Source organism: Gymnodraco acuticeps, unplaced genomic scaffold (assembly GCF_902827175.1).
Source record: "Gymnodraco acuticeps unplaced genomic scaffold, fGymAcu1.1, whole genome shotgun sequence".
NCBI classification, from domain to species: Eukaryota; Metazoa; Chordata; class Actinopteri; order Perciformes; family Bathydraconidae; genus Gymnodraco; species Gymnodraco acuticeps.
Window position 1 is genome coordinate 1,040,590 of NW_022991818.1, and position 18,020 is coordinate 1,058,609.

General features: G+C 43.3%; 1 protein-coding gene across 3 annotated transcripts in view; it reads left to right on the forward strand.

Moving 5' to 3' along the window:
* The window catches only part of grin2da (glutamate receptor, ionotropic, N-methyl D-aspartate 2D, a), a 408,557-nt gene that overhangs the window by 153,118 nt on the left and 237,419 nt on the right, over positions 1-18,020 (forward strand). For 2 of the 3 annotated variants that reach the window (XM_034199694.1, XM_034199693.1), the window contains exon 2: positions 13,852-14,545. The exons of the other annotated variant lie outside the window; for it this stretch is intronic. In XM_034199694.1, coding sequence (XP_034055585.1) covers positions 14,033-14,545 — 513 coding nt within the window. In that variant the 5' untranslated portion in view covers positions 13,852-14,032. The remainder of the gene's footprint in view (positions 1-13,851; positions 14,546-18,020) is intronic. 3 annotated transcript variants of the gene reach the window in all.

Here is an 18,020-nt window from a genome sequence, read left to right on the forward strand (position 1 = left end):
CTCGGATTATTGCATACATGTCGCCTGCAGAGGCGGTTTATCGGCATTCGTTTAGATCCCAAGAGGCATTAACGACGTCTGGTGACCACCCCCCCCCTCAGTAGAGAGCATCCTCCGATTCTGGGGGTCCCCAGAGCATCTGCGGAGGGGGGCTCTACTAGGGCGAGTGACCTCCTACATCACGGTCTTCACAGACGCATCCGTGACAGGATGGGGGGGACCTGCCTAGAGAGAGCTATAGGTGGTGGCTGGCCTCTGACAGAGACTCGTCACAGCAATCTCCCAGAGCTGCAGGCAGTGATGTTGGTCCTATAGCACTTCAAACCCTTAATACAGGGCAAGCCTGTGCTAGTGAGGAGCGACAACCGCACCACAGTGGCGTACATCAACAGGCAGGGCGGGGTTCACTCCGTAGCCTTGTTGACCTCAGCAGAGAACCTGTGGTTGTGGGATTCACAGAAGGTGTTGTCTCTAAGGGCCCTGCACATCCCGGGACGGGAGAACGTGGGAGCCGACCTCATGTCAAGAGGCGGGCCCCTGCCAGACGAGTGGAGGCCTCACCCGGAGATGGTGAAGCAGGTCTGGACTCAGTTCGGGAGAGCAGAGGTGGACCTGTTCGGCGCAACAGCCACTGTGTGTGAGTGTGCCTTATCCAAGCTGCGGCTCCGACTTCTCCCCGGTTACAACCGGATGGGAGGAAGTGGGGGTGCGGTGGATGTTAGGAAGGTCAGGGGCAGTGTGATGGGTCGATGTTGTTGGACGACAGGGCGTTTATACATTGGGGCTCCACCCACTGTACCCATAGAGTCCAGTAGAGGGTGGAGCCTGTGTGATATATAATGGGGGGGGGTTACGTATTGTAACCCTAGTTATATAAGCAAAAGCGGAGCTCTCTACCTGGGGGCCCTGTCTTTCCTATGCCGCTCGCTGAAGAGGGTGTATGATGACGGTCGGGAGGCATAGCCGCCTTATTTACTGTGGGCCTGCGCGCGCATTCAGGTAGGCTCGTCCCGATTGGCCGGCTACGTTTATGCAACTCAGTAGGAGAATGCACGCATAGCATGATAGAGAGTAGTACCCATAGAGTCCAATAGAGGGCTCCACCGGTGCTTATATAACTAGGGTTACAATACGTAACCCCCTGTTTCATTCATGTTTCAATCAATGCTTTTCTTGTCTAAACATAACTCCCAACAAAGAAATGTAAACACAACACGAAGCTTTGTTTCAACAAAGAATAAAGAGCTCCATCTTCTCTAAAGTGTGAACTTTTAAAGCTTTCATGACTGAAGTCACAAGCTAATTCATAGCACTGCAGCACTCAGCGGGTGGAGGGACACCGGCTGTAGTGCCAGCGTGAGAGCAACAAATTCAATAAAAAAAAGAAACGTATTAAATAAGAAAACCTACAGTTCTAGGAAACTCCCAGGTGCCATAAGTAGATTTAATTAATACACAGGCTCGCAGCCAGGCTCGCTCTGCCCTCGGAGCAGGAGGCTCAAAGCTCCAGAGGATGTGTACTGTACTCTGCTTTTTGGGTAAGCTGACCTAAATTGATGTTGATTGATCATAGTGTCGACTCCCGACTGCTCCCTTCTCCCCCCATATCTCCGCCGCTGCATTTTATCCCACCTGTTCTCTCTCTCTGCTCTCTGTATATTGAGTTGCATTCCTCTTTTCCCTCCTTCACTTGTTTTTCTTCTTCACCAGAGTTGCTAAAGCGGAACACGTGGACCAATGTGTGTTCAATTTGACTTGCCAGCTGGCATTTCAATTACTTGGGATCTATCTTAACAGTACGATAAAACACATTAAGTGTCTTGGTTTTTTAGAGGCAGTTGATGGGCATTATTTCCTTTAACTTTCACATTTTACACAACCAACATGCATACTGGGACCATAACAGCCAATCAACATAGAAAGCATTTCAATCAGCTCCCATTTAAATAAGTGTATCAATCCAAACTGGCTCCCCTTGCTCCATTATAACAACCATACTTGGAGACAAAACAAGAGTTTTTAATGTTTGCAGTTCTTGATGGTTTCGTGTAGTGAAGCCTAATACACATTGGTTAAAATCACTGTTTTAAACGTATGCACCGTGTCTATGTTGAGGATCAAGGCTCCCAAGTCTGTCTGTGAGCTTGTCAGATTTCCCTGACTCACTATTGGAGGCGGGGAAAGTAAAATAAATTAGACAATCTATACAAGCACTGCTGATTTCTTAATTTCTTCGTTCCAGTGTAGATTGGATGACAGAATGCTTCACATTTACTTCTCGCTTCCAGTTGGTGAAATAACTGTGGAGTGACATTGCTTTCTGATTTGTTGAGAGACTATCAGCTGAAAGAAGCGGCAGGCTAAAGCACACATAAATGAACTTGCTCTGTGTTATTATGCATGAAACTGCCATTCAGATGTATTGACTTAGTAATCAAAATATCCCCTGTACGTTAGCACACACTCACCACATCAAATGCATACAAATAAAATAATCAATCGTTTACACAATCACACATGCACTTGGTTCAGGTGCTGTTGTTATGCAATTTAACACTAGAACCGCCAGGGGTCGCTGTATACCTAAAACCGCCAACGGGTCAAATTATGCACCCGCTATAAGAATGCATTGATTTTCAAGGTACAATGTTCTTTTATTTATCATACTAGAACACAGGGTTAACAGTCAGTTTTAATCGCACAGTGATGAAACAAACCCGGTATCACGGCAAGACGTGAACATGTGACGATTTACCATGCTGGGAGACGTGAAGATGTCACGATTTCGTCCCTTCAAACGTGACAGTTACACGGTATTGTTAACATGGCCCAACCAGTGGAGAAATACCCTGAAATGCCAAGTAAATGCTCTACCACAACGGTCGGTTGTTATTGTCAATATTAATATAATAATGATTTATTTTGTAATAGTCACACTCGATTTCGCCGATTTTCTTGTTGCCCCAGCTGGTCGACACCTCTTTTAGCAGAAACAAAGGCTACATTAATGTATTAAATCGATGTTAATATAACAAAATACATCCGTCAAGCCATTAAGACCATTACGATTAAATGAATTGGAATCAACACATTTTAATACAATTTAAAGTCAACATTTCAGCAATAAGGCTCATCCTCACAGCAGTTGATACAGCAGATTTCAGAGCGAAATCAATACATGTTAATGGAATTGCAGAGATCAACAGATCTGGTTGCTTGTGTAAAGTAGGCGAAATATGTGCTAACCTTTCTCATCAAATTCAGCTTTAATAAATTGTGACAAGCTAATTTGCGCTTTTGTTTATTAGCAAACCGTGTTGACAGTGCCAGATCATTTGAAATGAAGAAGCTACCATGGCTTCTTAGTTGTATTGCACCATTAACCTTAATCCTACTCTTTTGGAAACATTGCACTATTGCTTTTTTGTTATTGCTAACAGACCATAGTTTAATGTACAAATACATATTTTGTATAAACTGTTATCTGTTATCTATATCTAAGGATAGAGGGTGTCGTTTTTCTCATACTGATATTCTGAACAATCTGTGCTGTTATATTTGCTGTAAAGCGTCTCTACTGTAGGCTATTTTTATTATATGTACTTTGGCTCGACCAAAAATCGTTTATAAATGTGTTATATAAATAAAACTTGATTTGATTTGATCTCCCTGCTAGGGTTCAAGCTTACTAGGAAACTCTCTAGCTGACTAGCTAACTATGTTAGCAAGCTAGTTTACTGGGTGAGCCTTGGTGACTGAGTAGCTCTAGCATGTTCCAAACTGTTTAGCTGGCCAAATAGCCCTGCAAATGTTCGCTATGTGACTAACTTCTAGTACCAACTATATGGATGAACTAAATTGTTGAAAAACTTCTTGGGTTTGTTTCATTTTCACTGTAGCAGAGTTCAAATTGTAGTTAAACACATGGGATTTACAGAAATGATTCATTTGAATACTGGGCAAGGGTCATTGGCAGAATAACTTTATTTTGAAGTAGTTGAGCGTTTTCTTTAGTAAATAGTTGCTTTGTCAACAGATGCACTGTTGGAGCTTCTGGGTGTGTGTTTGTTGTGGTCAATATGCATGTGATTTTTCAAAAACTATCATTGTCAGCATGTCCATTTTCATTCTTCCATTTAATAAAAGGTGCACAATGAGTGAAATTAATTTATGCTGGATTTTTTTATTCCGTAAATGTATTAGAAGTGCACAATGTACCAGTTAATTTAAAAAACATTACAGACTTTCTTTAAGAAAAATAGACAACCAAAGAGTGATTTTTAGAGAGTGGTAGTTGTACTGTGCTAAATTACTTTTCACCCCCTCAGTTTGAAGCGGCTTTTGCCCGTGTGGAATTCAACATCTCTGCTACATTAAAGAGACCAATTTTTTTCATAGCCCTGCTCTTTTCAGCACACGATAAGAAAGAAAATGTTCTGCGCTCACATAAACTGTAATCGATCCAGAAAAAGATAATCTTGTCCTCTGAAAAGATAAGACCACATAAAACAAGATGATATTTTGATGATGCTGATCGGAAGGGGGTAAGCAGTAACATTTTGAAGGAAAAAATGCTAGAACATGCATGAAAATTATAGAAAAAGATAATAACCTGTATCATCATTATTAAGCGAACAGCAAGAAGTAGTTTTATAAACAAAAAATATTCTATTTATTTATGTGTCATACAAATGTGAGGACAATTTTACATTGAAAGAAAACCCCCAGGAAAATGTAATGCTGAATCCTAAACTGTTCCTGCAGATAGTTATCCAGAGGCCTTTTTACACCAGGCAAACAAACATTTAAATAGTATCTTGAAAGTCTTGGTTGCAGAATTCCGTTTCCTCCAAATGGACAACCAATCTACAGAAGGCTGATACTGTGCCAGTACCTTACCAGCTGTCTGGCTCTGCAGTTTGGCAGCCTGAAGCCAGCAAACAGCTCTACGTTATATATGTACCCGAGGCTGATGAGTCTCAACAGCTTGGGCCAGCACTAACAGCATAGCCAAGGCCAACACCATGACTAATGGCTGGTATTAAGGCTAACATGTATGACTCACCTGCAGGTTTTCTATGTAGCACTTCATCACATTTTCATCCACAGTGACTCTTGGCAATTCATTACTTTTATTTATGGTTTTCTTATATTTATGTACAATGCCGTTTTGTTGCTAGATTATGAATAATTATATTATGAAACTCATAGTTTTGTTTTGGCATATACATTACATTCATAGTGACCTAAATTTGCCGAACAGTGACGGCCCGTCCACACAGCGGTGTGCGTTGAAGCTTCCAACGCTTCTGCCCATTCTCTTTGAATGGGGTGACGTCACTTTTAGCCGAACTGCATTTTGGGAAGCGACGTGGAGCGTTGCTGGCGTTGCTGGCTTCAAAAGTTGAGCAATGTTCAACTTTTGACGCCTCGACGGAGGCGTCAGCCAATGAAATCCCGTTTATGCAAATCTGCCAGTACAAGCGCTAGCCAATCAAACCGCGTGTATGCTGGACGAGACTACACAGGTAATTTCCTCATATTCCAAAAAATGGAGGGAAAATTCATTATAGCGGTAGTGAATCACCCGGTGCTGTATGATCAGTCTCTGTTCATCTACCGGGATACAAACCGGAGGAGCGAGGCATGGAGGGAGGTGGCAGAGACAGTGGGTGAAACTGGTAGGTTTTCGCCTGTTTGGGGATTTTATATCCAGTTTACTTCGTTTTAACATTGCTATTGCTTTGTATGTCGGGGGCAGGAGATTCATGTGATTGGTTGTTGGTCGCGTTGCTCGCAAAAAAATCCCCAAGCTTCAGATACGCCCACCTCCAAGCGTCAACGCACGCCGCTGTGTGGACGGGCCGTGAGTGCCGTTGGGCATTGGTTGTGTGTTTTGTCACAATTCACCCTTCAGAACTTTCATCCATCAGGCCAACCTCTTCATCCAGGCTTTAGACTTGTATGTGAATTATGCAGTCGAAATTGTTCATGGATATTCAAGTACATCCCGTAATACTTTTTCCAATTTTTACACACATACCCGAAAAGTACCTTAACATTACATCCATATGTGACTGTTGAACGTGCCATTTTAAAACCATTTATCTGCTACTATAACCAGTACAAATACCAGTCTATCTAGGTATCAATATATATAAGAATAAGTAATTGTTTATATTGTTTCATTTTATTTTATTATATTTTCATATGAGTATTTGTATATTCTGTGTTCAGCACGAAGGGGTTACAACTAACACAACATGTGGTTAAATGACACATGAACCCCTGAAACCTCGTAATCCTCTACGCTTCTGGGTTGGTATTTCCCGAGATGTTCGAACTGGGCAGCAGGGATTTGCTCCCATTATGCCACAAGAGCATTAGTTAGGTTGGCCACAGATGTTGGGTGATGACGCCTGGCTTAGTCATCCTAAAGGAATTGGATGGGGTTAAGGTTGGAGCTCTTTGCGAAGTTCACCTGTACACAGGGGCAGTATCATGTTGAAACTTGATATCCTTATCCAAACTGAAGCAAAAAAAAACAATATTTGTCTGAATTACTTGTTCATGCTGTAGCAATAAGGGTTCCGTTTATTGGAGCTATCTGAGTCTAGTAAAAACCATGAAAAACAGCCCCATACCAAAAGTTTGTGGTCAGTGAATCTATAGTATATACATTTTTATGGAGATTATGGCAGTTCTACACGCCGTAGGAAGCACATATTTTACTATATAGATGAAACCAAGGGAGGGTAATATTTCCAACCTGTTACTATTTATTGCTAAAACACCTCCCGGGCTTGCAAGATTTTGGCAAGTCATACATAGTTTTACATTGTTGACTCCCACTATTATGAATCAGATATACAGGTAGGTTGTACTGAATAAGAGAATAACCTTTGCGCAAAACCCGGCCTCAACCAGTCTGCCTAAAGCTGATGAAGAGTTGTTCATAGAAGAAATTCATAAAGCACCTCTAGGAATTTCAGCAGATCAACCTCAGTATTTGTCTTATGGACCAACCGGCAAGTAAATGCCTCAGTTGCACCTTTGCCTTGCATCATGCCTGAACCAAGTGCCTGCAACTGCTTAGCTTCTAGAATTCTTGGGTCAGTTTTGAGTGATTATGTACTGGCAAATATTATCCCTGCTACACATGTTTGTTAGACATGGAAGATCCCTGCTTACAAAGCAAACACATGTTCTACGGCCTCATTGAGCCATTTAATGAGTTCATGAAATGCTAATCCACAGGGAGAAAGCAAAGTGATGCTTGAGTGCAAATCAAATGGCTTACCAAGAAGAAAGAATATCGTACTGTAGACTTTGATTGAATACCTTTTCTCTCTTTACGTTAGAAGAGCTTTGACATCCCTTGAATAGGTCAAGCTTACACAATGGAAAATAGTTATGCAATGGTTCAGTCATTGGAATGACATTTTTCTTATGTGCTGATTTTGCAGTATTTTCATTCAGTGACCCTCAAACACAGAATGACACTAAACCATGTGAAGTGGAAACATTTTATATATTTAAACCTGACATTAAGAAGTTTTTTTGGTGAAATGACCTTTAAAGAAATGTACAACTGTAAATGCCGAGAGTCAGTGAGGTCTGGAGAAAATGTATTTTTGCTGGCAGGTGATTGTCAGTAGGGAGGTTGACATACCAGATGTGTTTTAACACCTTGTTTTGTGCTCATAATCACGGCATCTCCATCAGAAAACTATTTAATTGGAGCAATTGGAGGTCTTGGATGTTGTCCTTCTACACATTGTACATTAGTATAGCATTTGAGGTGTAAGAGCTTCAAACTCGTACTTCTTGTGCTTCTGGAGCGTTAAGAACTGCATAATATACACAGTTTATTCCAACGGCTACATTAGAAATGAGCGCTGAAGCGCTCCTGCTGCTGTTATTCCATAGATTTGAGAACATCACATGGCTCTTTCTCAAGCTGTATTTTACTTCCATGATTCCCTTCAATTCTCCCTTGTTCAGTTCAGCTCTTACTTTATTATTATCCCTATATTGTGCCCAAATAATACAACTGACAAAATCTTTAACAAACATTGAACATATAAGACTGATTTTCATTATAAAGTGCATAATGATGTTTCTGTTAAAAATACATGAATGACTATTCTGCTCACACGTGCTATCACTAAGACCATTTGTTTTCATATTTAAACAATCCACCAATTCTCTATTGGAGGTATCAGTGAAATGTCCTCTAAATTAAGTGATAGATGTTACCATACAGCTAAAATAATATTTTTCTTTGAAAGCTTAATAGAATATCACATGACAGGTCATCTGTCAAAACACAAGTTTGGTACATTAACATTTGGTAAAATGTCTTGTCTATGTGCCATTTTGTATTGTTTCGTCCCTCACTTTTCTGTTCTTGATACTCTGGGTAATTTCTGTCAAGTGGTTTAACTGTGTAAAAGGTTTCTGAACCACAAGCCACCAACAAAAAAATACAAGAGATTCAGAAGCAAAAAGCTTGCTAATGTCACTAATGGAGAAGCTGTTCACACAAAATATCTTGGAAATAATTTGACAGCTATGTCAGGCGTATGTGAACATTTTGTATTTGGCTAATGTTCAGTTTTTTATATAGGACTGTCTTTGATGATATTAAAAAAACATTTAGAGATTATTTATTGCATAGTGAAACATTGCACATACACACAGGCATCCTCCATAGAGCTGAACATGATGTAAGCAATCTTGTTAAACTACCATAACTGTTGTGTGAATTACAACTCTCCATTCCTTCAATAGCTTAGGTTGAAGTGCCCTCCAGCAAGATGCTTAACCTCTAACTTTGCTGAAGGAAGTAAACCATACCAATTCACTTATTTCACATATTTTTATATCTTCATGTTTACAGCAAATTCATTCATGTCTTATCAAATATATTTTATGCATATTTTTCAGATTTGAAAATTGAAATAACCAGACAAGGCAGTCATATTTACAGCTTGCATGAGATGTGGATTCAATTTAAATTTCAAATTAATTTGACACCTGACATAATTTAACCTGTTGAATGATGTCAGGTATATGGGCTTTCTTTTCACGAAACTGTGTCTCTGGGCTTCTTAACATTCAACAACCTATTAATGTGTCATACCCATTTAACAGGAAGAAACTCAGCTAATTGACGATATGAACCATTTTTAGCTAAACGAAACACAAGGGTAATACCAAACCTCTGAATTAGCCTTGAGCGAACAAATTCTAACGCACTTACCACAGAACTCACGGTAGAAATACTTTATTACTTATCGGATCTGCACAGACAAGATATCAGATTAAAGCTGGGATTCCACAGATTCTAGAGGTATATGTATCATCACTGTGCAACCAAAACCCAGGGCAGCGAAGTCAAAACCAGACAACTCACAACGTAGCTTTACGGAGCCAAAACGGCAAATATGCCTTACCTTTGCTACTGTCAAGTGTCAAGACTGTGACCGTTCTACACCACACATCCCAAAGATCAATTGTAAATCAAACAGAGAGGAAGAGTGTTTCATCATCTGCATATAGATTGATTTCTTGTTGTATTACACCAGAGGTGGGGAACCCTTTTCCTCTCAAGGGCCATTTCAATTTTTTCAACATCGTCCGAGGGCCGTACAAATTATTGACCTCTGCTTAAAAATACTAAAATCACAGCCCATTAATTTTGCCTTTCTTTCATGCTGTGCAAAGAAAAAGCAACCTCTTAATCCAGATATTATACCATGACTCGCGCATGCATGCACGTGCACGGTTGTGGCATGACCACCAAAACAGAAAGATATGGACACAAGATGTGTGCTAATGTATTTAGTTTCCTATCCATGTGAACATGATTTAAGTGGGGGGGGGGGCCTAACCTCCTCTAGGTTAGATTTTTTTTTTAAATGTTGAAGTTAAATGCATCAATCTGGTACACTTTGAGAGCAACATTAGGAGATCTATGAATACATCTCTCAACATCCATATGAAACAGAACTGTAAGCAGATTTTATTTATGGATATTTTACAAATCACTCCCCTTTCCAACTGTATTCTTGTTTATTAATAACAACTTTTTTTTACTGTCATTATTACGTTCCCTACTGGGCTAGGGGAACCAAAGGGAAGCAACACAACCAGAATGGGATTGGTAATAATTATGAATGGCTTTATTATACCAGAGTGTAACAAAATGGCAGGCATGCAGCCTGGAACAACAACAAAGGTCAAAAGAGCACAGGTTGACAAAAAACAAAACAAAGGGAGGACTCTAACAAAAGGAGTCTAATGGCATACAGGGAAAATAAATACTAATATACTAAATAAAGAACGAAACAAAAACCTCACTTTAAAAGTGGTACAACTACCCAAAGAATCTACACAAAACACAGCTAAACTAAAAGGCAACAGTCACAAAATCCTAAGCTACACTCTAACTAAGCTACTCTAGACACTACTAATCACACAAGTTTAACCACAGTTAACATAATTCTCTAAGAGCAAGTAGCGAGAGGCGTCTGTCCACATGTCAGAGCCTCCCGAATGATCTCCGTCCCCGGCCTTTGTACTCCTCCCCAGCAGGTGTGCGCCTGCTGTGCGCTGCAATTGGAGTGCGTCGGGCCCGGCGTGCTCCAATCGCAATCTTCAGGGGCGGACCAGGAGATGGGCAGCCAATGACGGGAGGGCAACCGCACAGCTCATTTACATAGAACACACACAGCTGAAAACACTCAGACTACCAGTAAGGCAGAAGCTGTAAAAGTCATATATAGCCTATAGTATTTTATACCTGTATACAGTGTTTCCCCTACCATTGTCTTGGAGGGGCGCTGCGGCCCGCCAACGGAGCCCCGCGCCCCCCCTGAAATTCAAGGTGTTTTAAAAACATACAATTATTTTATTTTGTATATACATATATAGCCAGGGCTGCACATAACTGGTGCGGATCATTTGAAAAAAGTGCATTTGCGCACCAACATTTTGAGAGAGAGAGAGAGAGAGAGAGAGAGAGAGAGAGAGAGAGAGAGAGAGAGAGAGAGAGAGAGAGAGAGAGAGAGAGAGAGAGAGACATTTTGCGAGTTGCATAAGAACTGGTAAGATAGCAGGGTTTCCCACACATATACTTTAGTTGGGCGGGCCGCCCAGGTATATTAACGGCCGCCAAAGTATAATTCGCGAGCCATTTAGGTTTAATTTTTTTAATCCGTCCGCGAGCGCGACGGCATCTGCGATCCCTCGCTCTACCCCTTGCTATCGCGTGAAGGGTCTGCTTTATGTGCTCCGCACAACCCTGCTGCGAGGCACGGGCGAACAGTTCATGGGCGTGCTCACTAGCGCACCTAACCCCCCACCCCCGTTCATAAAGTGAAGTACCCCTCAAAAGGTCCGGTTTATTTCATTTTAAGGATGCGCACCAGCAACATCTCCAGGTGCTCCTTTGCGAACCAGGGCAACAAAGTGCACCCCTGTATATAGCACCAAATTGCAACCAATCTATATCTACTGTCACTTTTCACATTGAACATGTGCTCTTTTATTAAATAAACTAAACGTTTTCATTTTAAGTTGTGAGTTTAGTGTTTTTGACCCCAAGAAACTCTGATGCACTAATCAATAACAATAATCCACAGCTCCTCTCTCTGCTCCAGAGGATTACAAAAATATATATCCCAATGCCACCTCCCCCGCTCAGGCAGCACCCCCCCCCAAAGCAGTAAACCTAGGGGAAACACTGTACTTTATTCTGTTATTTTTTTATAACTATAATGATCATATAAAGATGTGCCTTTACCTCACTGGTTGTAGAAAAAGCTTCTTATATTCGTTAGCATAGCTAGCTAACCAGATGCCAGATTGCGGTCTAGATTTCTTTAATTTTTTGCGTGTGTTTACAAATGACCTCGAGGGCCGTATCAAATGGTCTCGGAGGTTCCCCACCCCTGTATTACACCAACTGATGATATATTTGATTTGATATTGTATTACACACCATCTGTTCATTTACTCGCAAATTAGATATTCATGCATTTCTCAAGGATGAATGTTAATACCACAATAATGTTATACTTTGCAATTATCAAAATGGTTTGATACTGCTGGTTGAGAGCTACAGCTTTGCAATCAAAAATCATACAGGAAATATTTACTCCTCTTTAATATATTGCAGATTTTAAATGATAAGACAAAGCTTGTAACATTGACATTCTATGCATTTAGCTTAGATGATATATTAATAGCTAATTTTAACAAGTGCACTGTTCCACAATCGTATTCAACTAGTAATGGAAAGAAGAAAATGCCTGTACATATTTTACACAGTAAGAATTTAGCCTTGGCCATTATGTCATATGCACAAATCACTTTCTATTGCCAATACTCATGATATACCGTAGCATGCAGAGTGTCATTGCTCAGAATCAGATGCACAGCTTGGCCTTTTTTTCTCTATTGCACACTTACACTCCTCCTTTTCACTCTCTCTACTTTTAGTTTCTCACTCTCATACATATGCTGATATAATTGTGTAGGCTTTTTGGTTCTCCCCCCCCCCCTTCAGCTGACTGACTCTACTATTTGTTATCCTCTCTCTCTCCCTAGATCATTCACTTCATCCCATATCCGTTTTGTCACCTGCGGGTCTTTCTTTGCTTCTTTATTCAGCTTGGACTCACCATTTATTCACTGCAGTCCTGCTCTTGTCTGTGCTTCTGGCGTGCTGCGACTTAGACCTTAGTCTGTGCAGCATGTTGTAAAAAACTCATTGCGTAATAAAAGTAAACCACCATTCAGTACTTCCTGTCTTGAAGGATAAGACCTGACCTTCCCATTGTGCTATTTCTCTCTACTTTTTCCGCCAGAAACGTATGTGTCTGAATTCCACACTAATACTGTAGAGTAGTAAAAATGGTCTAGTATAGTTTTGCATAACATATTATTTGGCCTGATTGTCATATCAAACCTAACATTTTAAAACACAAAAGAGCTATATCTTCTGAAACTTGTGGTTTATAGCCTTCTACAGACATTAATAAAAGCTTGTCCGTCATGCTCACATTAACTGCACCTTACCAACCATACTAGCCTTGGGTTTCGTAAACACATGACACTCTATAGAAAAACATATCCCGCTAGTTTTTTGTAGCAAACAACAGTACAGTATGTTATCAAGCCCTGAGAGCAAACATTTTCCTATCATGTAATCATGTAATCATGTATCATGTAGTCCTTGAGAGGAAAGAGGCCATTTACTGGAACACTTCACTTCTAACATGTTTCTATTGACCCTCAGTCTAAGAGATGTTTTTTCCAGAGATTTAATAGATTTTCAAGAAGTCTAAATGTGTTGCAAAATTGCAAAAATAAGAGCCTCTTTGCTGCACTTTAGGTTTCAAACCTATGTTGCATTAAAAAATATCCTCAACATGTTTATAGTACTAATCCGCAGATCCTCCATTTGATTTAGACAATATCTTGGTTGATAATAAGTATTTATTCCGGAGTTTTTGCACTACACTCTGACAAATCCTTATCTGTTAGCTTTTAATGTTGTCGTTTTAATCCAAAATGTCAGCAGGATTCAATTATCAGGCATGTAAACAGCAAGTTTATAGACTAACAGGAAGTGTGAGTCAGAAGCAGTAAAAACAAAGATGAGTAGGTGTGGTGTGTGGAATGTGTCTTTAAATTGTTTATCAGATACTAAAGGGTTTCATCATTTTAAATATTATATTTTACAGGGACAAGGCTGTGACTCTTACATTTCATGTTGTGTTTGTAGAAGAACAGTGACAGCAGTATTTTGTATTCATCCTCTCCTCTCTCCCTCCTCTCCAGGGTCTCCTCTCCTCATCAGGTGAAGCACTGTGAGCCACTGACACTCCCCCCCCACCTCCCCTCCTCTCCTCCCTCCCTCTCCCCCCAAAGACGTCACCCACTACCCCAAAATCCCCAGATCCCACCTGGCCTCACCTGCCAAACCCCATCCGACAGCTGCCACTGGCCCTCCCCTTACCCCATGGTGGCCCCAAGGCCCGCCCTCTCACTGCTGTTCGCTGTCCTGGTCTGCACGGGGCCTGTGCGCCCCTCGCCCCCCCTACTTCTGCGGCCCCGGGAGAGAGAGAGGGACTCGGGTGGGGTCAACATCGCTGTGGTCCACTCGGGCTCCTCCCTGCTCCCGGAGACGGCGGCGGTGGGAGGCGTGGGGGTCAGCGAACCGGGGGCGGGGCAGGGCCAAGGGCAAGGGCAGGGTCAGGGGCAGGGGCCCGGTTTGGGAAACGGTCCAGGAGGAGGTGGAGGAGGAGGAGGAAGAGGAAGGGGAGTTACGGATACAGCTACGATGGAAGGAGCAGCTGCCATGGCCTCGTTCTCCTCCTCCTTCTCATCATCCGTGTCGCTGGCGGCGCTCGTGGGGGAGACAGTGATGACGCCCTCGGGTCAGGCCAACGTAATCTACCTGGCTGTGAACGAGAGCAGCCCGGGCAGCCTGCTGCTGCAGCTGTGTGAGCTGCTGGCCACCACACCACTGCAGGTATACATCAGATCCACTTTGCACTCAACTCTCCCATGACTTCACGAGTACATATCTATGATGTTTCTAATAGAGCAACAATCTGTCAAAAGCATCTCAAAACTGCTGCTACAACAAAACACCCCCAAAATGTGTGGAACGATTAGAAAAGATAATTAATAATTAATAATGAACAATAAATGGCATAACACAACATACCTTCCATAGCTACGTTCCAGCCAAATTAAATTATTTGACCACAGATAACAACTTGATTTCTCACCAGAGTAATTTATTTATTGATTTATGTCAACAAGAATTCCCCCCAAAAAAATCTAAAATACATTACTTATCCTTGCTTTAACGTACCATTCTGGTTAAGCGATCCTTAACATTATCTATAATACAATCTGAATGGCAAAAGTGTTTCAAAACCCAACTATGATTTTAATGTTATTCTTAATTAAGCTGTTTAACATTTAAATCCAAGGTATGTACACTACCTTTGCATGCAAGCCAGTCCGGCAGCGAGTTGGCGTGAGTGACGAATTGACTGAGTCATAGAACTTGCCAGAATAACATTTGAAAAGTGTGTGGACAGGGTTTCAGACCTTTTATAAAAACCTGAAAAGCACTTTCATTGACTAAAGATTAGAGCCTGGCTGGGAAAAAGCTTTTACTCTGTCAGACCATTCACACATTGTTTCCATGGGTCACTTGTTTCATTCAACTTTTTTTTTTATCAACTGCACTTCATTCAGTCATAGGGGTGTAACGGTATAGTTATTCGTACCGAAAATATTCGGTATGGGCCCTTCGGGTTGGTACACGTATGTACTTTTTGGAAGTAATCTCAGGTTCTGCGTCGCAGAGTTCAGTGTAATTTTCTCACATTGGGTTCAGCGCGTCATAGAGCAACCAAGTCATTTCATTGGACGAGAGGCATACTATGAGAGCTGGGGCCTCATTTATAAACGGTGCGTACGCTCAAAATATGGCGTACGCCCGTTTCTAAGCAATGTTTGCGATTTATAAAAAACAACCTTGACGGGAAAATGTGCGTTCCTCCACGCAAACTCTGACTCATGCGTACGCACTACGCACAAAAACGGGAGAGACGAGAAACTGCGACACCGGCAGAAGGAAGACTGGAGAGAAATATGTGAAAATAATACCATAAATATAATGTTACCTCTCATGTATCATATATGAAGAAGTAATTCGCAAAAATGGATTGAAGCCAATCTTAAAATGATTAAACAAACACCTGTTTGAGACTCCTCAGTGCACACAAAAACGTAACTTGGAGAAATAAATATACCAGCGACGAGCAGTCAGGGGAGGCAGGGGAGGCAGAGCCTCACCTGTCATACTCCAATGTAACGGAAAAAAAACTAAACAGGTAGAGCTCTGACTCAACGAGGTGCCCAGCACTGCTTGAGTCCCACTGGGAGCAGAACGTCCAGCCTGTTAAGAGGCGGACAAAAGTGAGCGGCGAGGACCAGCTCGCCGCTGCACCAATGTCTTGGATGGGAGACATCCTGGACAGAGCCCAGGATGCAGCCAGACCCTGAGTCGAAAGAGCTCGCGGACCCGAGGGTGCCTGCGAACTCTGACTCATATGGGCCCCAAAGCAATTGCTTCCACAAACCAGTGGGAGAGCCATTGCTTAGTAACAGGCTTGCCCTTATAAGGGTTAGCCCAGGACACAAGGGGTTGGTCATTATGACGAAGCACCCTTGATCTGTCCCTGTACGTGCGTAAAGCACGGGCTGAACACGGCAAATCCGGCCGGTGTTCCCCGGAGGAATACAGTGGCGGGGAGGATGCCTCAATGTCAAATGTGGTACCTGAACCAACCGCCTTAAGATAAAGGTAGGGTTGGGCTTCAACCACACTCTGTTTGCCCTGGGGCAATGAGTGCATGAAGACTGTACAGATAGCGCATGAGTGCCACTGGCTCGCTTGGCAGCTGCCAGGGTCAGCTTCATGTCACACTGTATTCAGATTGTACCACTCACGGGCCAGGCCCATAGAGCCAAGCGCTCTGGGTGTGGGTGAAATATCGCCCCCCCCCCGCTTGGGACAGTATGTCCCTGCGTAGTGGGAGCTGCCATGGCTGCCCGCACAGCAGCTGATATATCTCCGCTGGCCAGTACATAACTGGCCAGTGCGGAGCTATCAGGATAAGTGTGTGGCGTTGCTCTCTCACTCTGGCCAGAGTTGGGGGTATCAGAGCCAGGGGTGGGAACGCGTACAGAAGGCCCGGGGGCCAATCGTGCGCGAGTGCATCCACGCCTAACGGTGCATTTAGATCGCGATCGAAAAGAACAGCTGACACTGAGCGTTGTCTTTCGATGCGAACAGATCCACCGCGGCTCTGCCGTAACGCACCCACAGCTGGCTCACAATCCTTGGATGTAGAGTCCAGTCTGCATAAAGTGGTATACCTCTGGACAGTAGATCTGCCCCGAGGTTTATCACTCCCGGTACGTGCGTCGCTCTCAGAGAGAGGAGACGTCTACCGCTCCATAGGATCAGTTTGTGCGCCAGTGTGTGTAACTGGAGAGAACGCAAACCCCCTTGGCGGTTAATATACGATATTGTGGTCGTATTGTCTGTCCTCACGAGGACGTGATGTCCGCTGAGGAAAGGCAGAAAGCGTTTTAGGGTGAGAAACACCGCTAAAAGCTCCAGGTAATTTATGTGCGCCCGCTGGAGGTCTCTGCTCCAGAGACCCCTCACCGGGCGACCTTCATAAATACCTCCCCAACCTGTCAGACATGCGTCCGTGGTGACCACTTTCCGTGAAAGGACAGCACCCATAGGCACACCTCGTACTAGAAAAGTTGGGTGCAGCCAGTGGCGCAGTGCCATTACGCATTTCACAGTAACCATAACTCTCTGTGCGCCATGGCTCCGTGTAACTGTCTTGAGAAACCCAAGCAGATGTCGTGAGCATCTCCCGCTGTATGCTCCTTAGAGCCAGCTGAGATGTCACGTCTCTTCCCCTCTGAGTCTCTATTTGTTGTGTTATGGGGCCCTCCAGTGTCTGAGCACTGTGGTGCCCCATTTCGACAATCCCCACCGACACAGCGCATGCGCGTGGCGGTGGTGCCCTTACGGCTCCAGCCGGCACTGCGCATGCGCGTGACGGTGGTGCCTTTACAGCTCCAGCCGGCACTGCGCATGCACGTGACGGTGGTGCCTTTACAGCTCCAGCCGACACTGCGCATGCGCGTGACGGTGGTGCCTTCACGACCCCAGCCGGCACTTCGCATGCGCGTGACGGTGGTGCCTTTACAGCTCCAGCCGGCACTGCGCATGTGCGTGACGGTGGTGCCTTCACGACCCCAGCCGGTACTGCGCATGCGCGTGACGGTGCGCCTTTACAGCTCCAGCCGGCACTGCGCATGTGCGTGTGACGGTGGTGCCTTTACAGCCCCAGCCGGCACTGCGCATGCGCGTGACGGTGGTGTCTTCACAGACCCGTCAA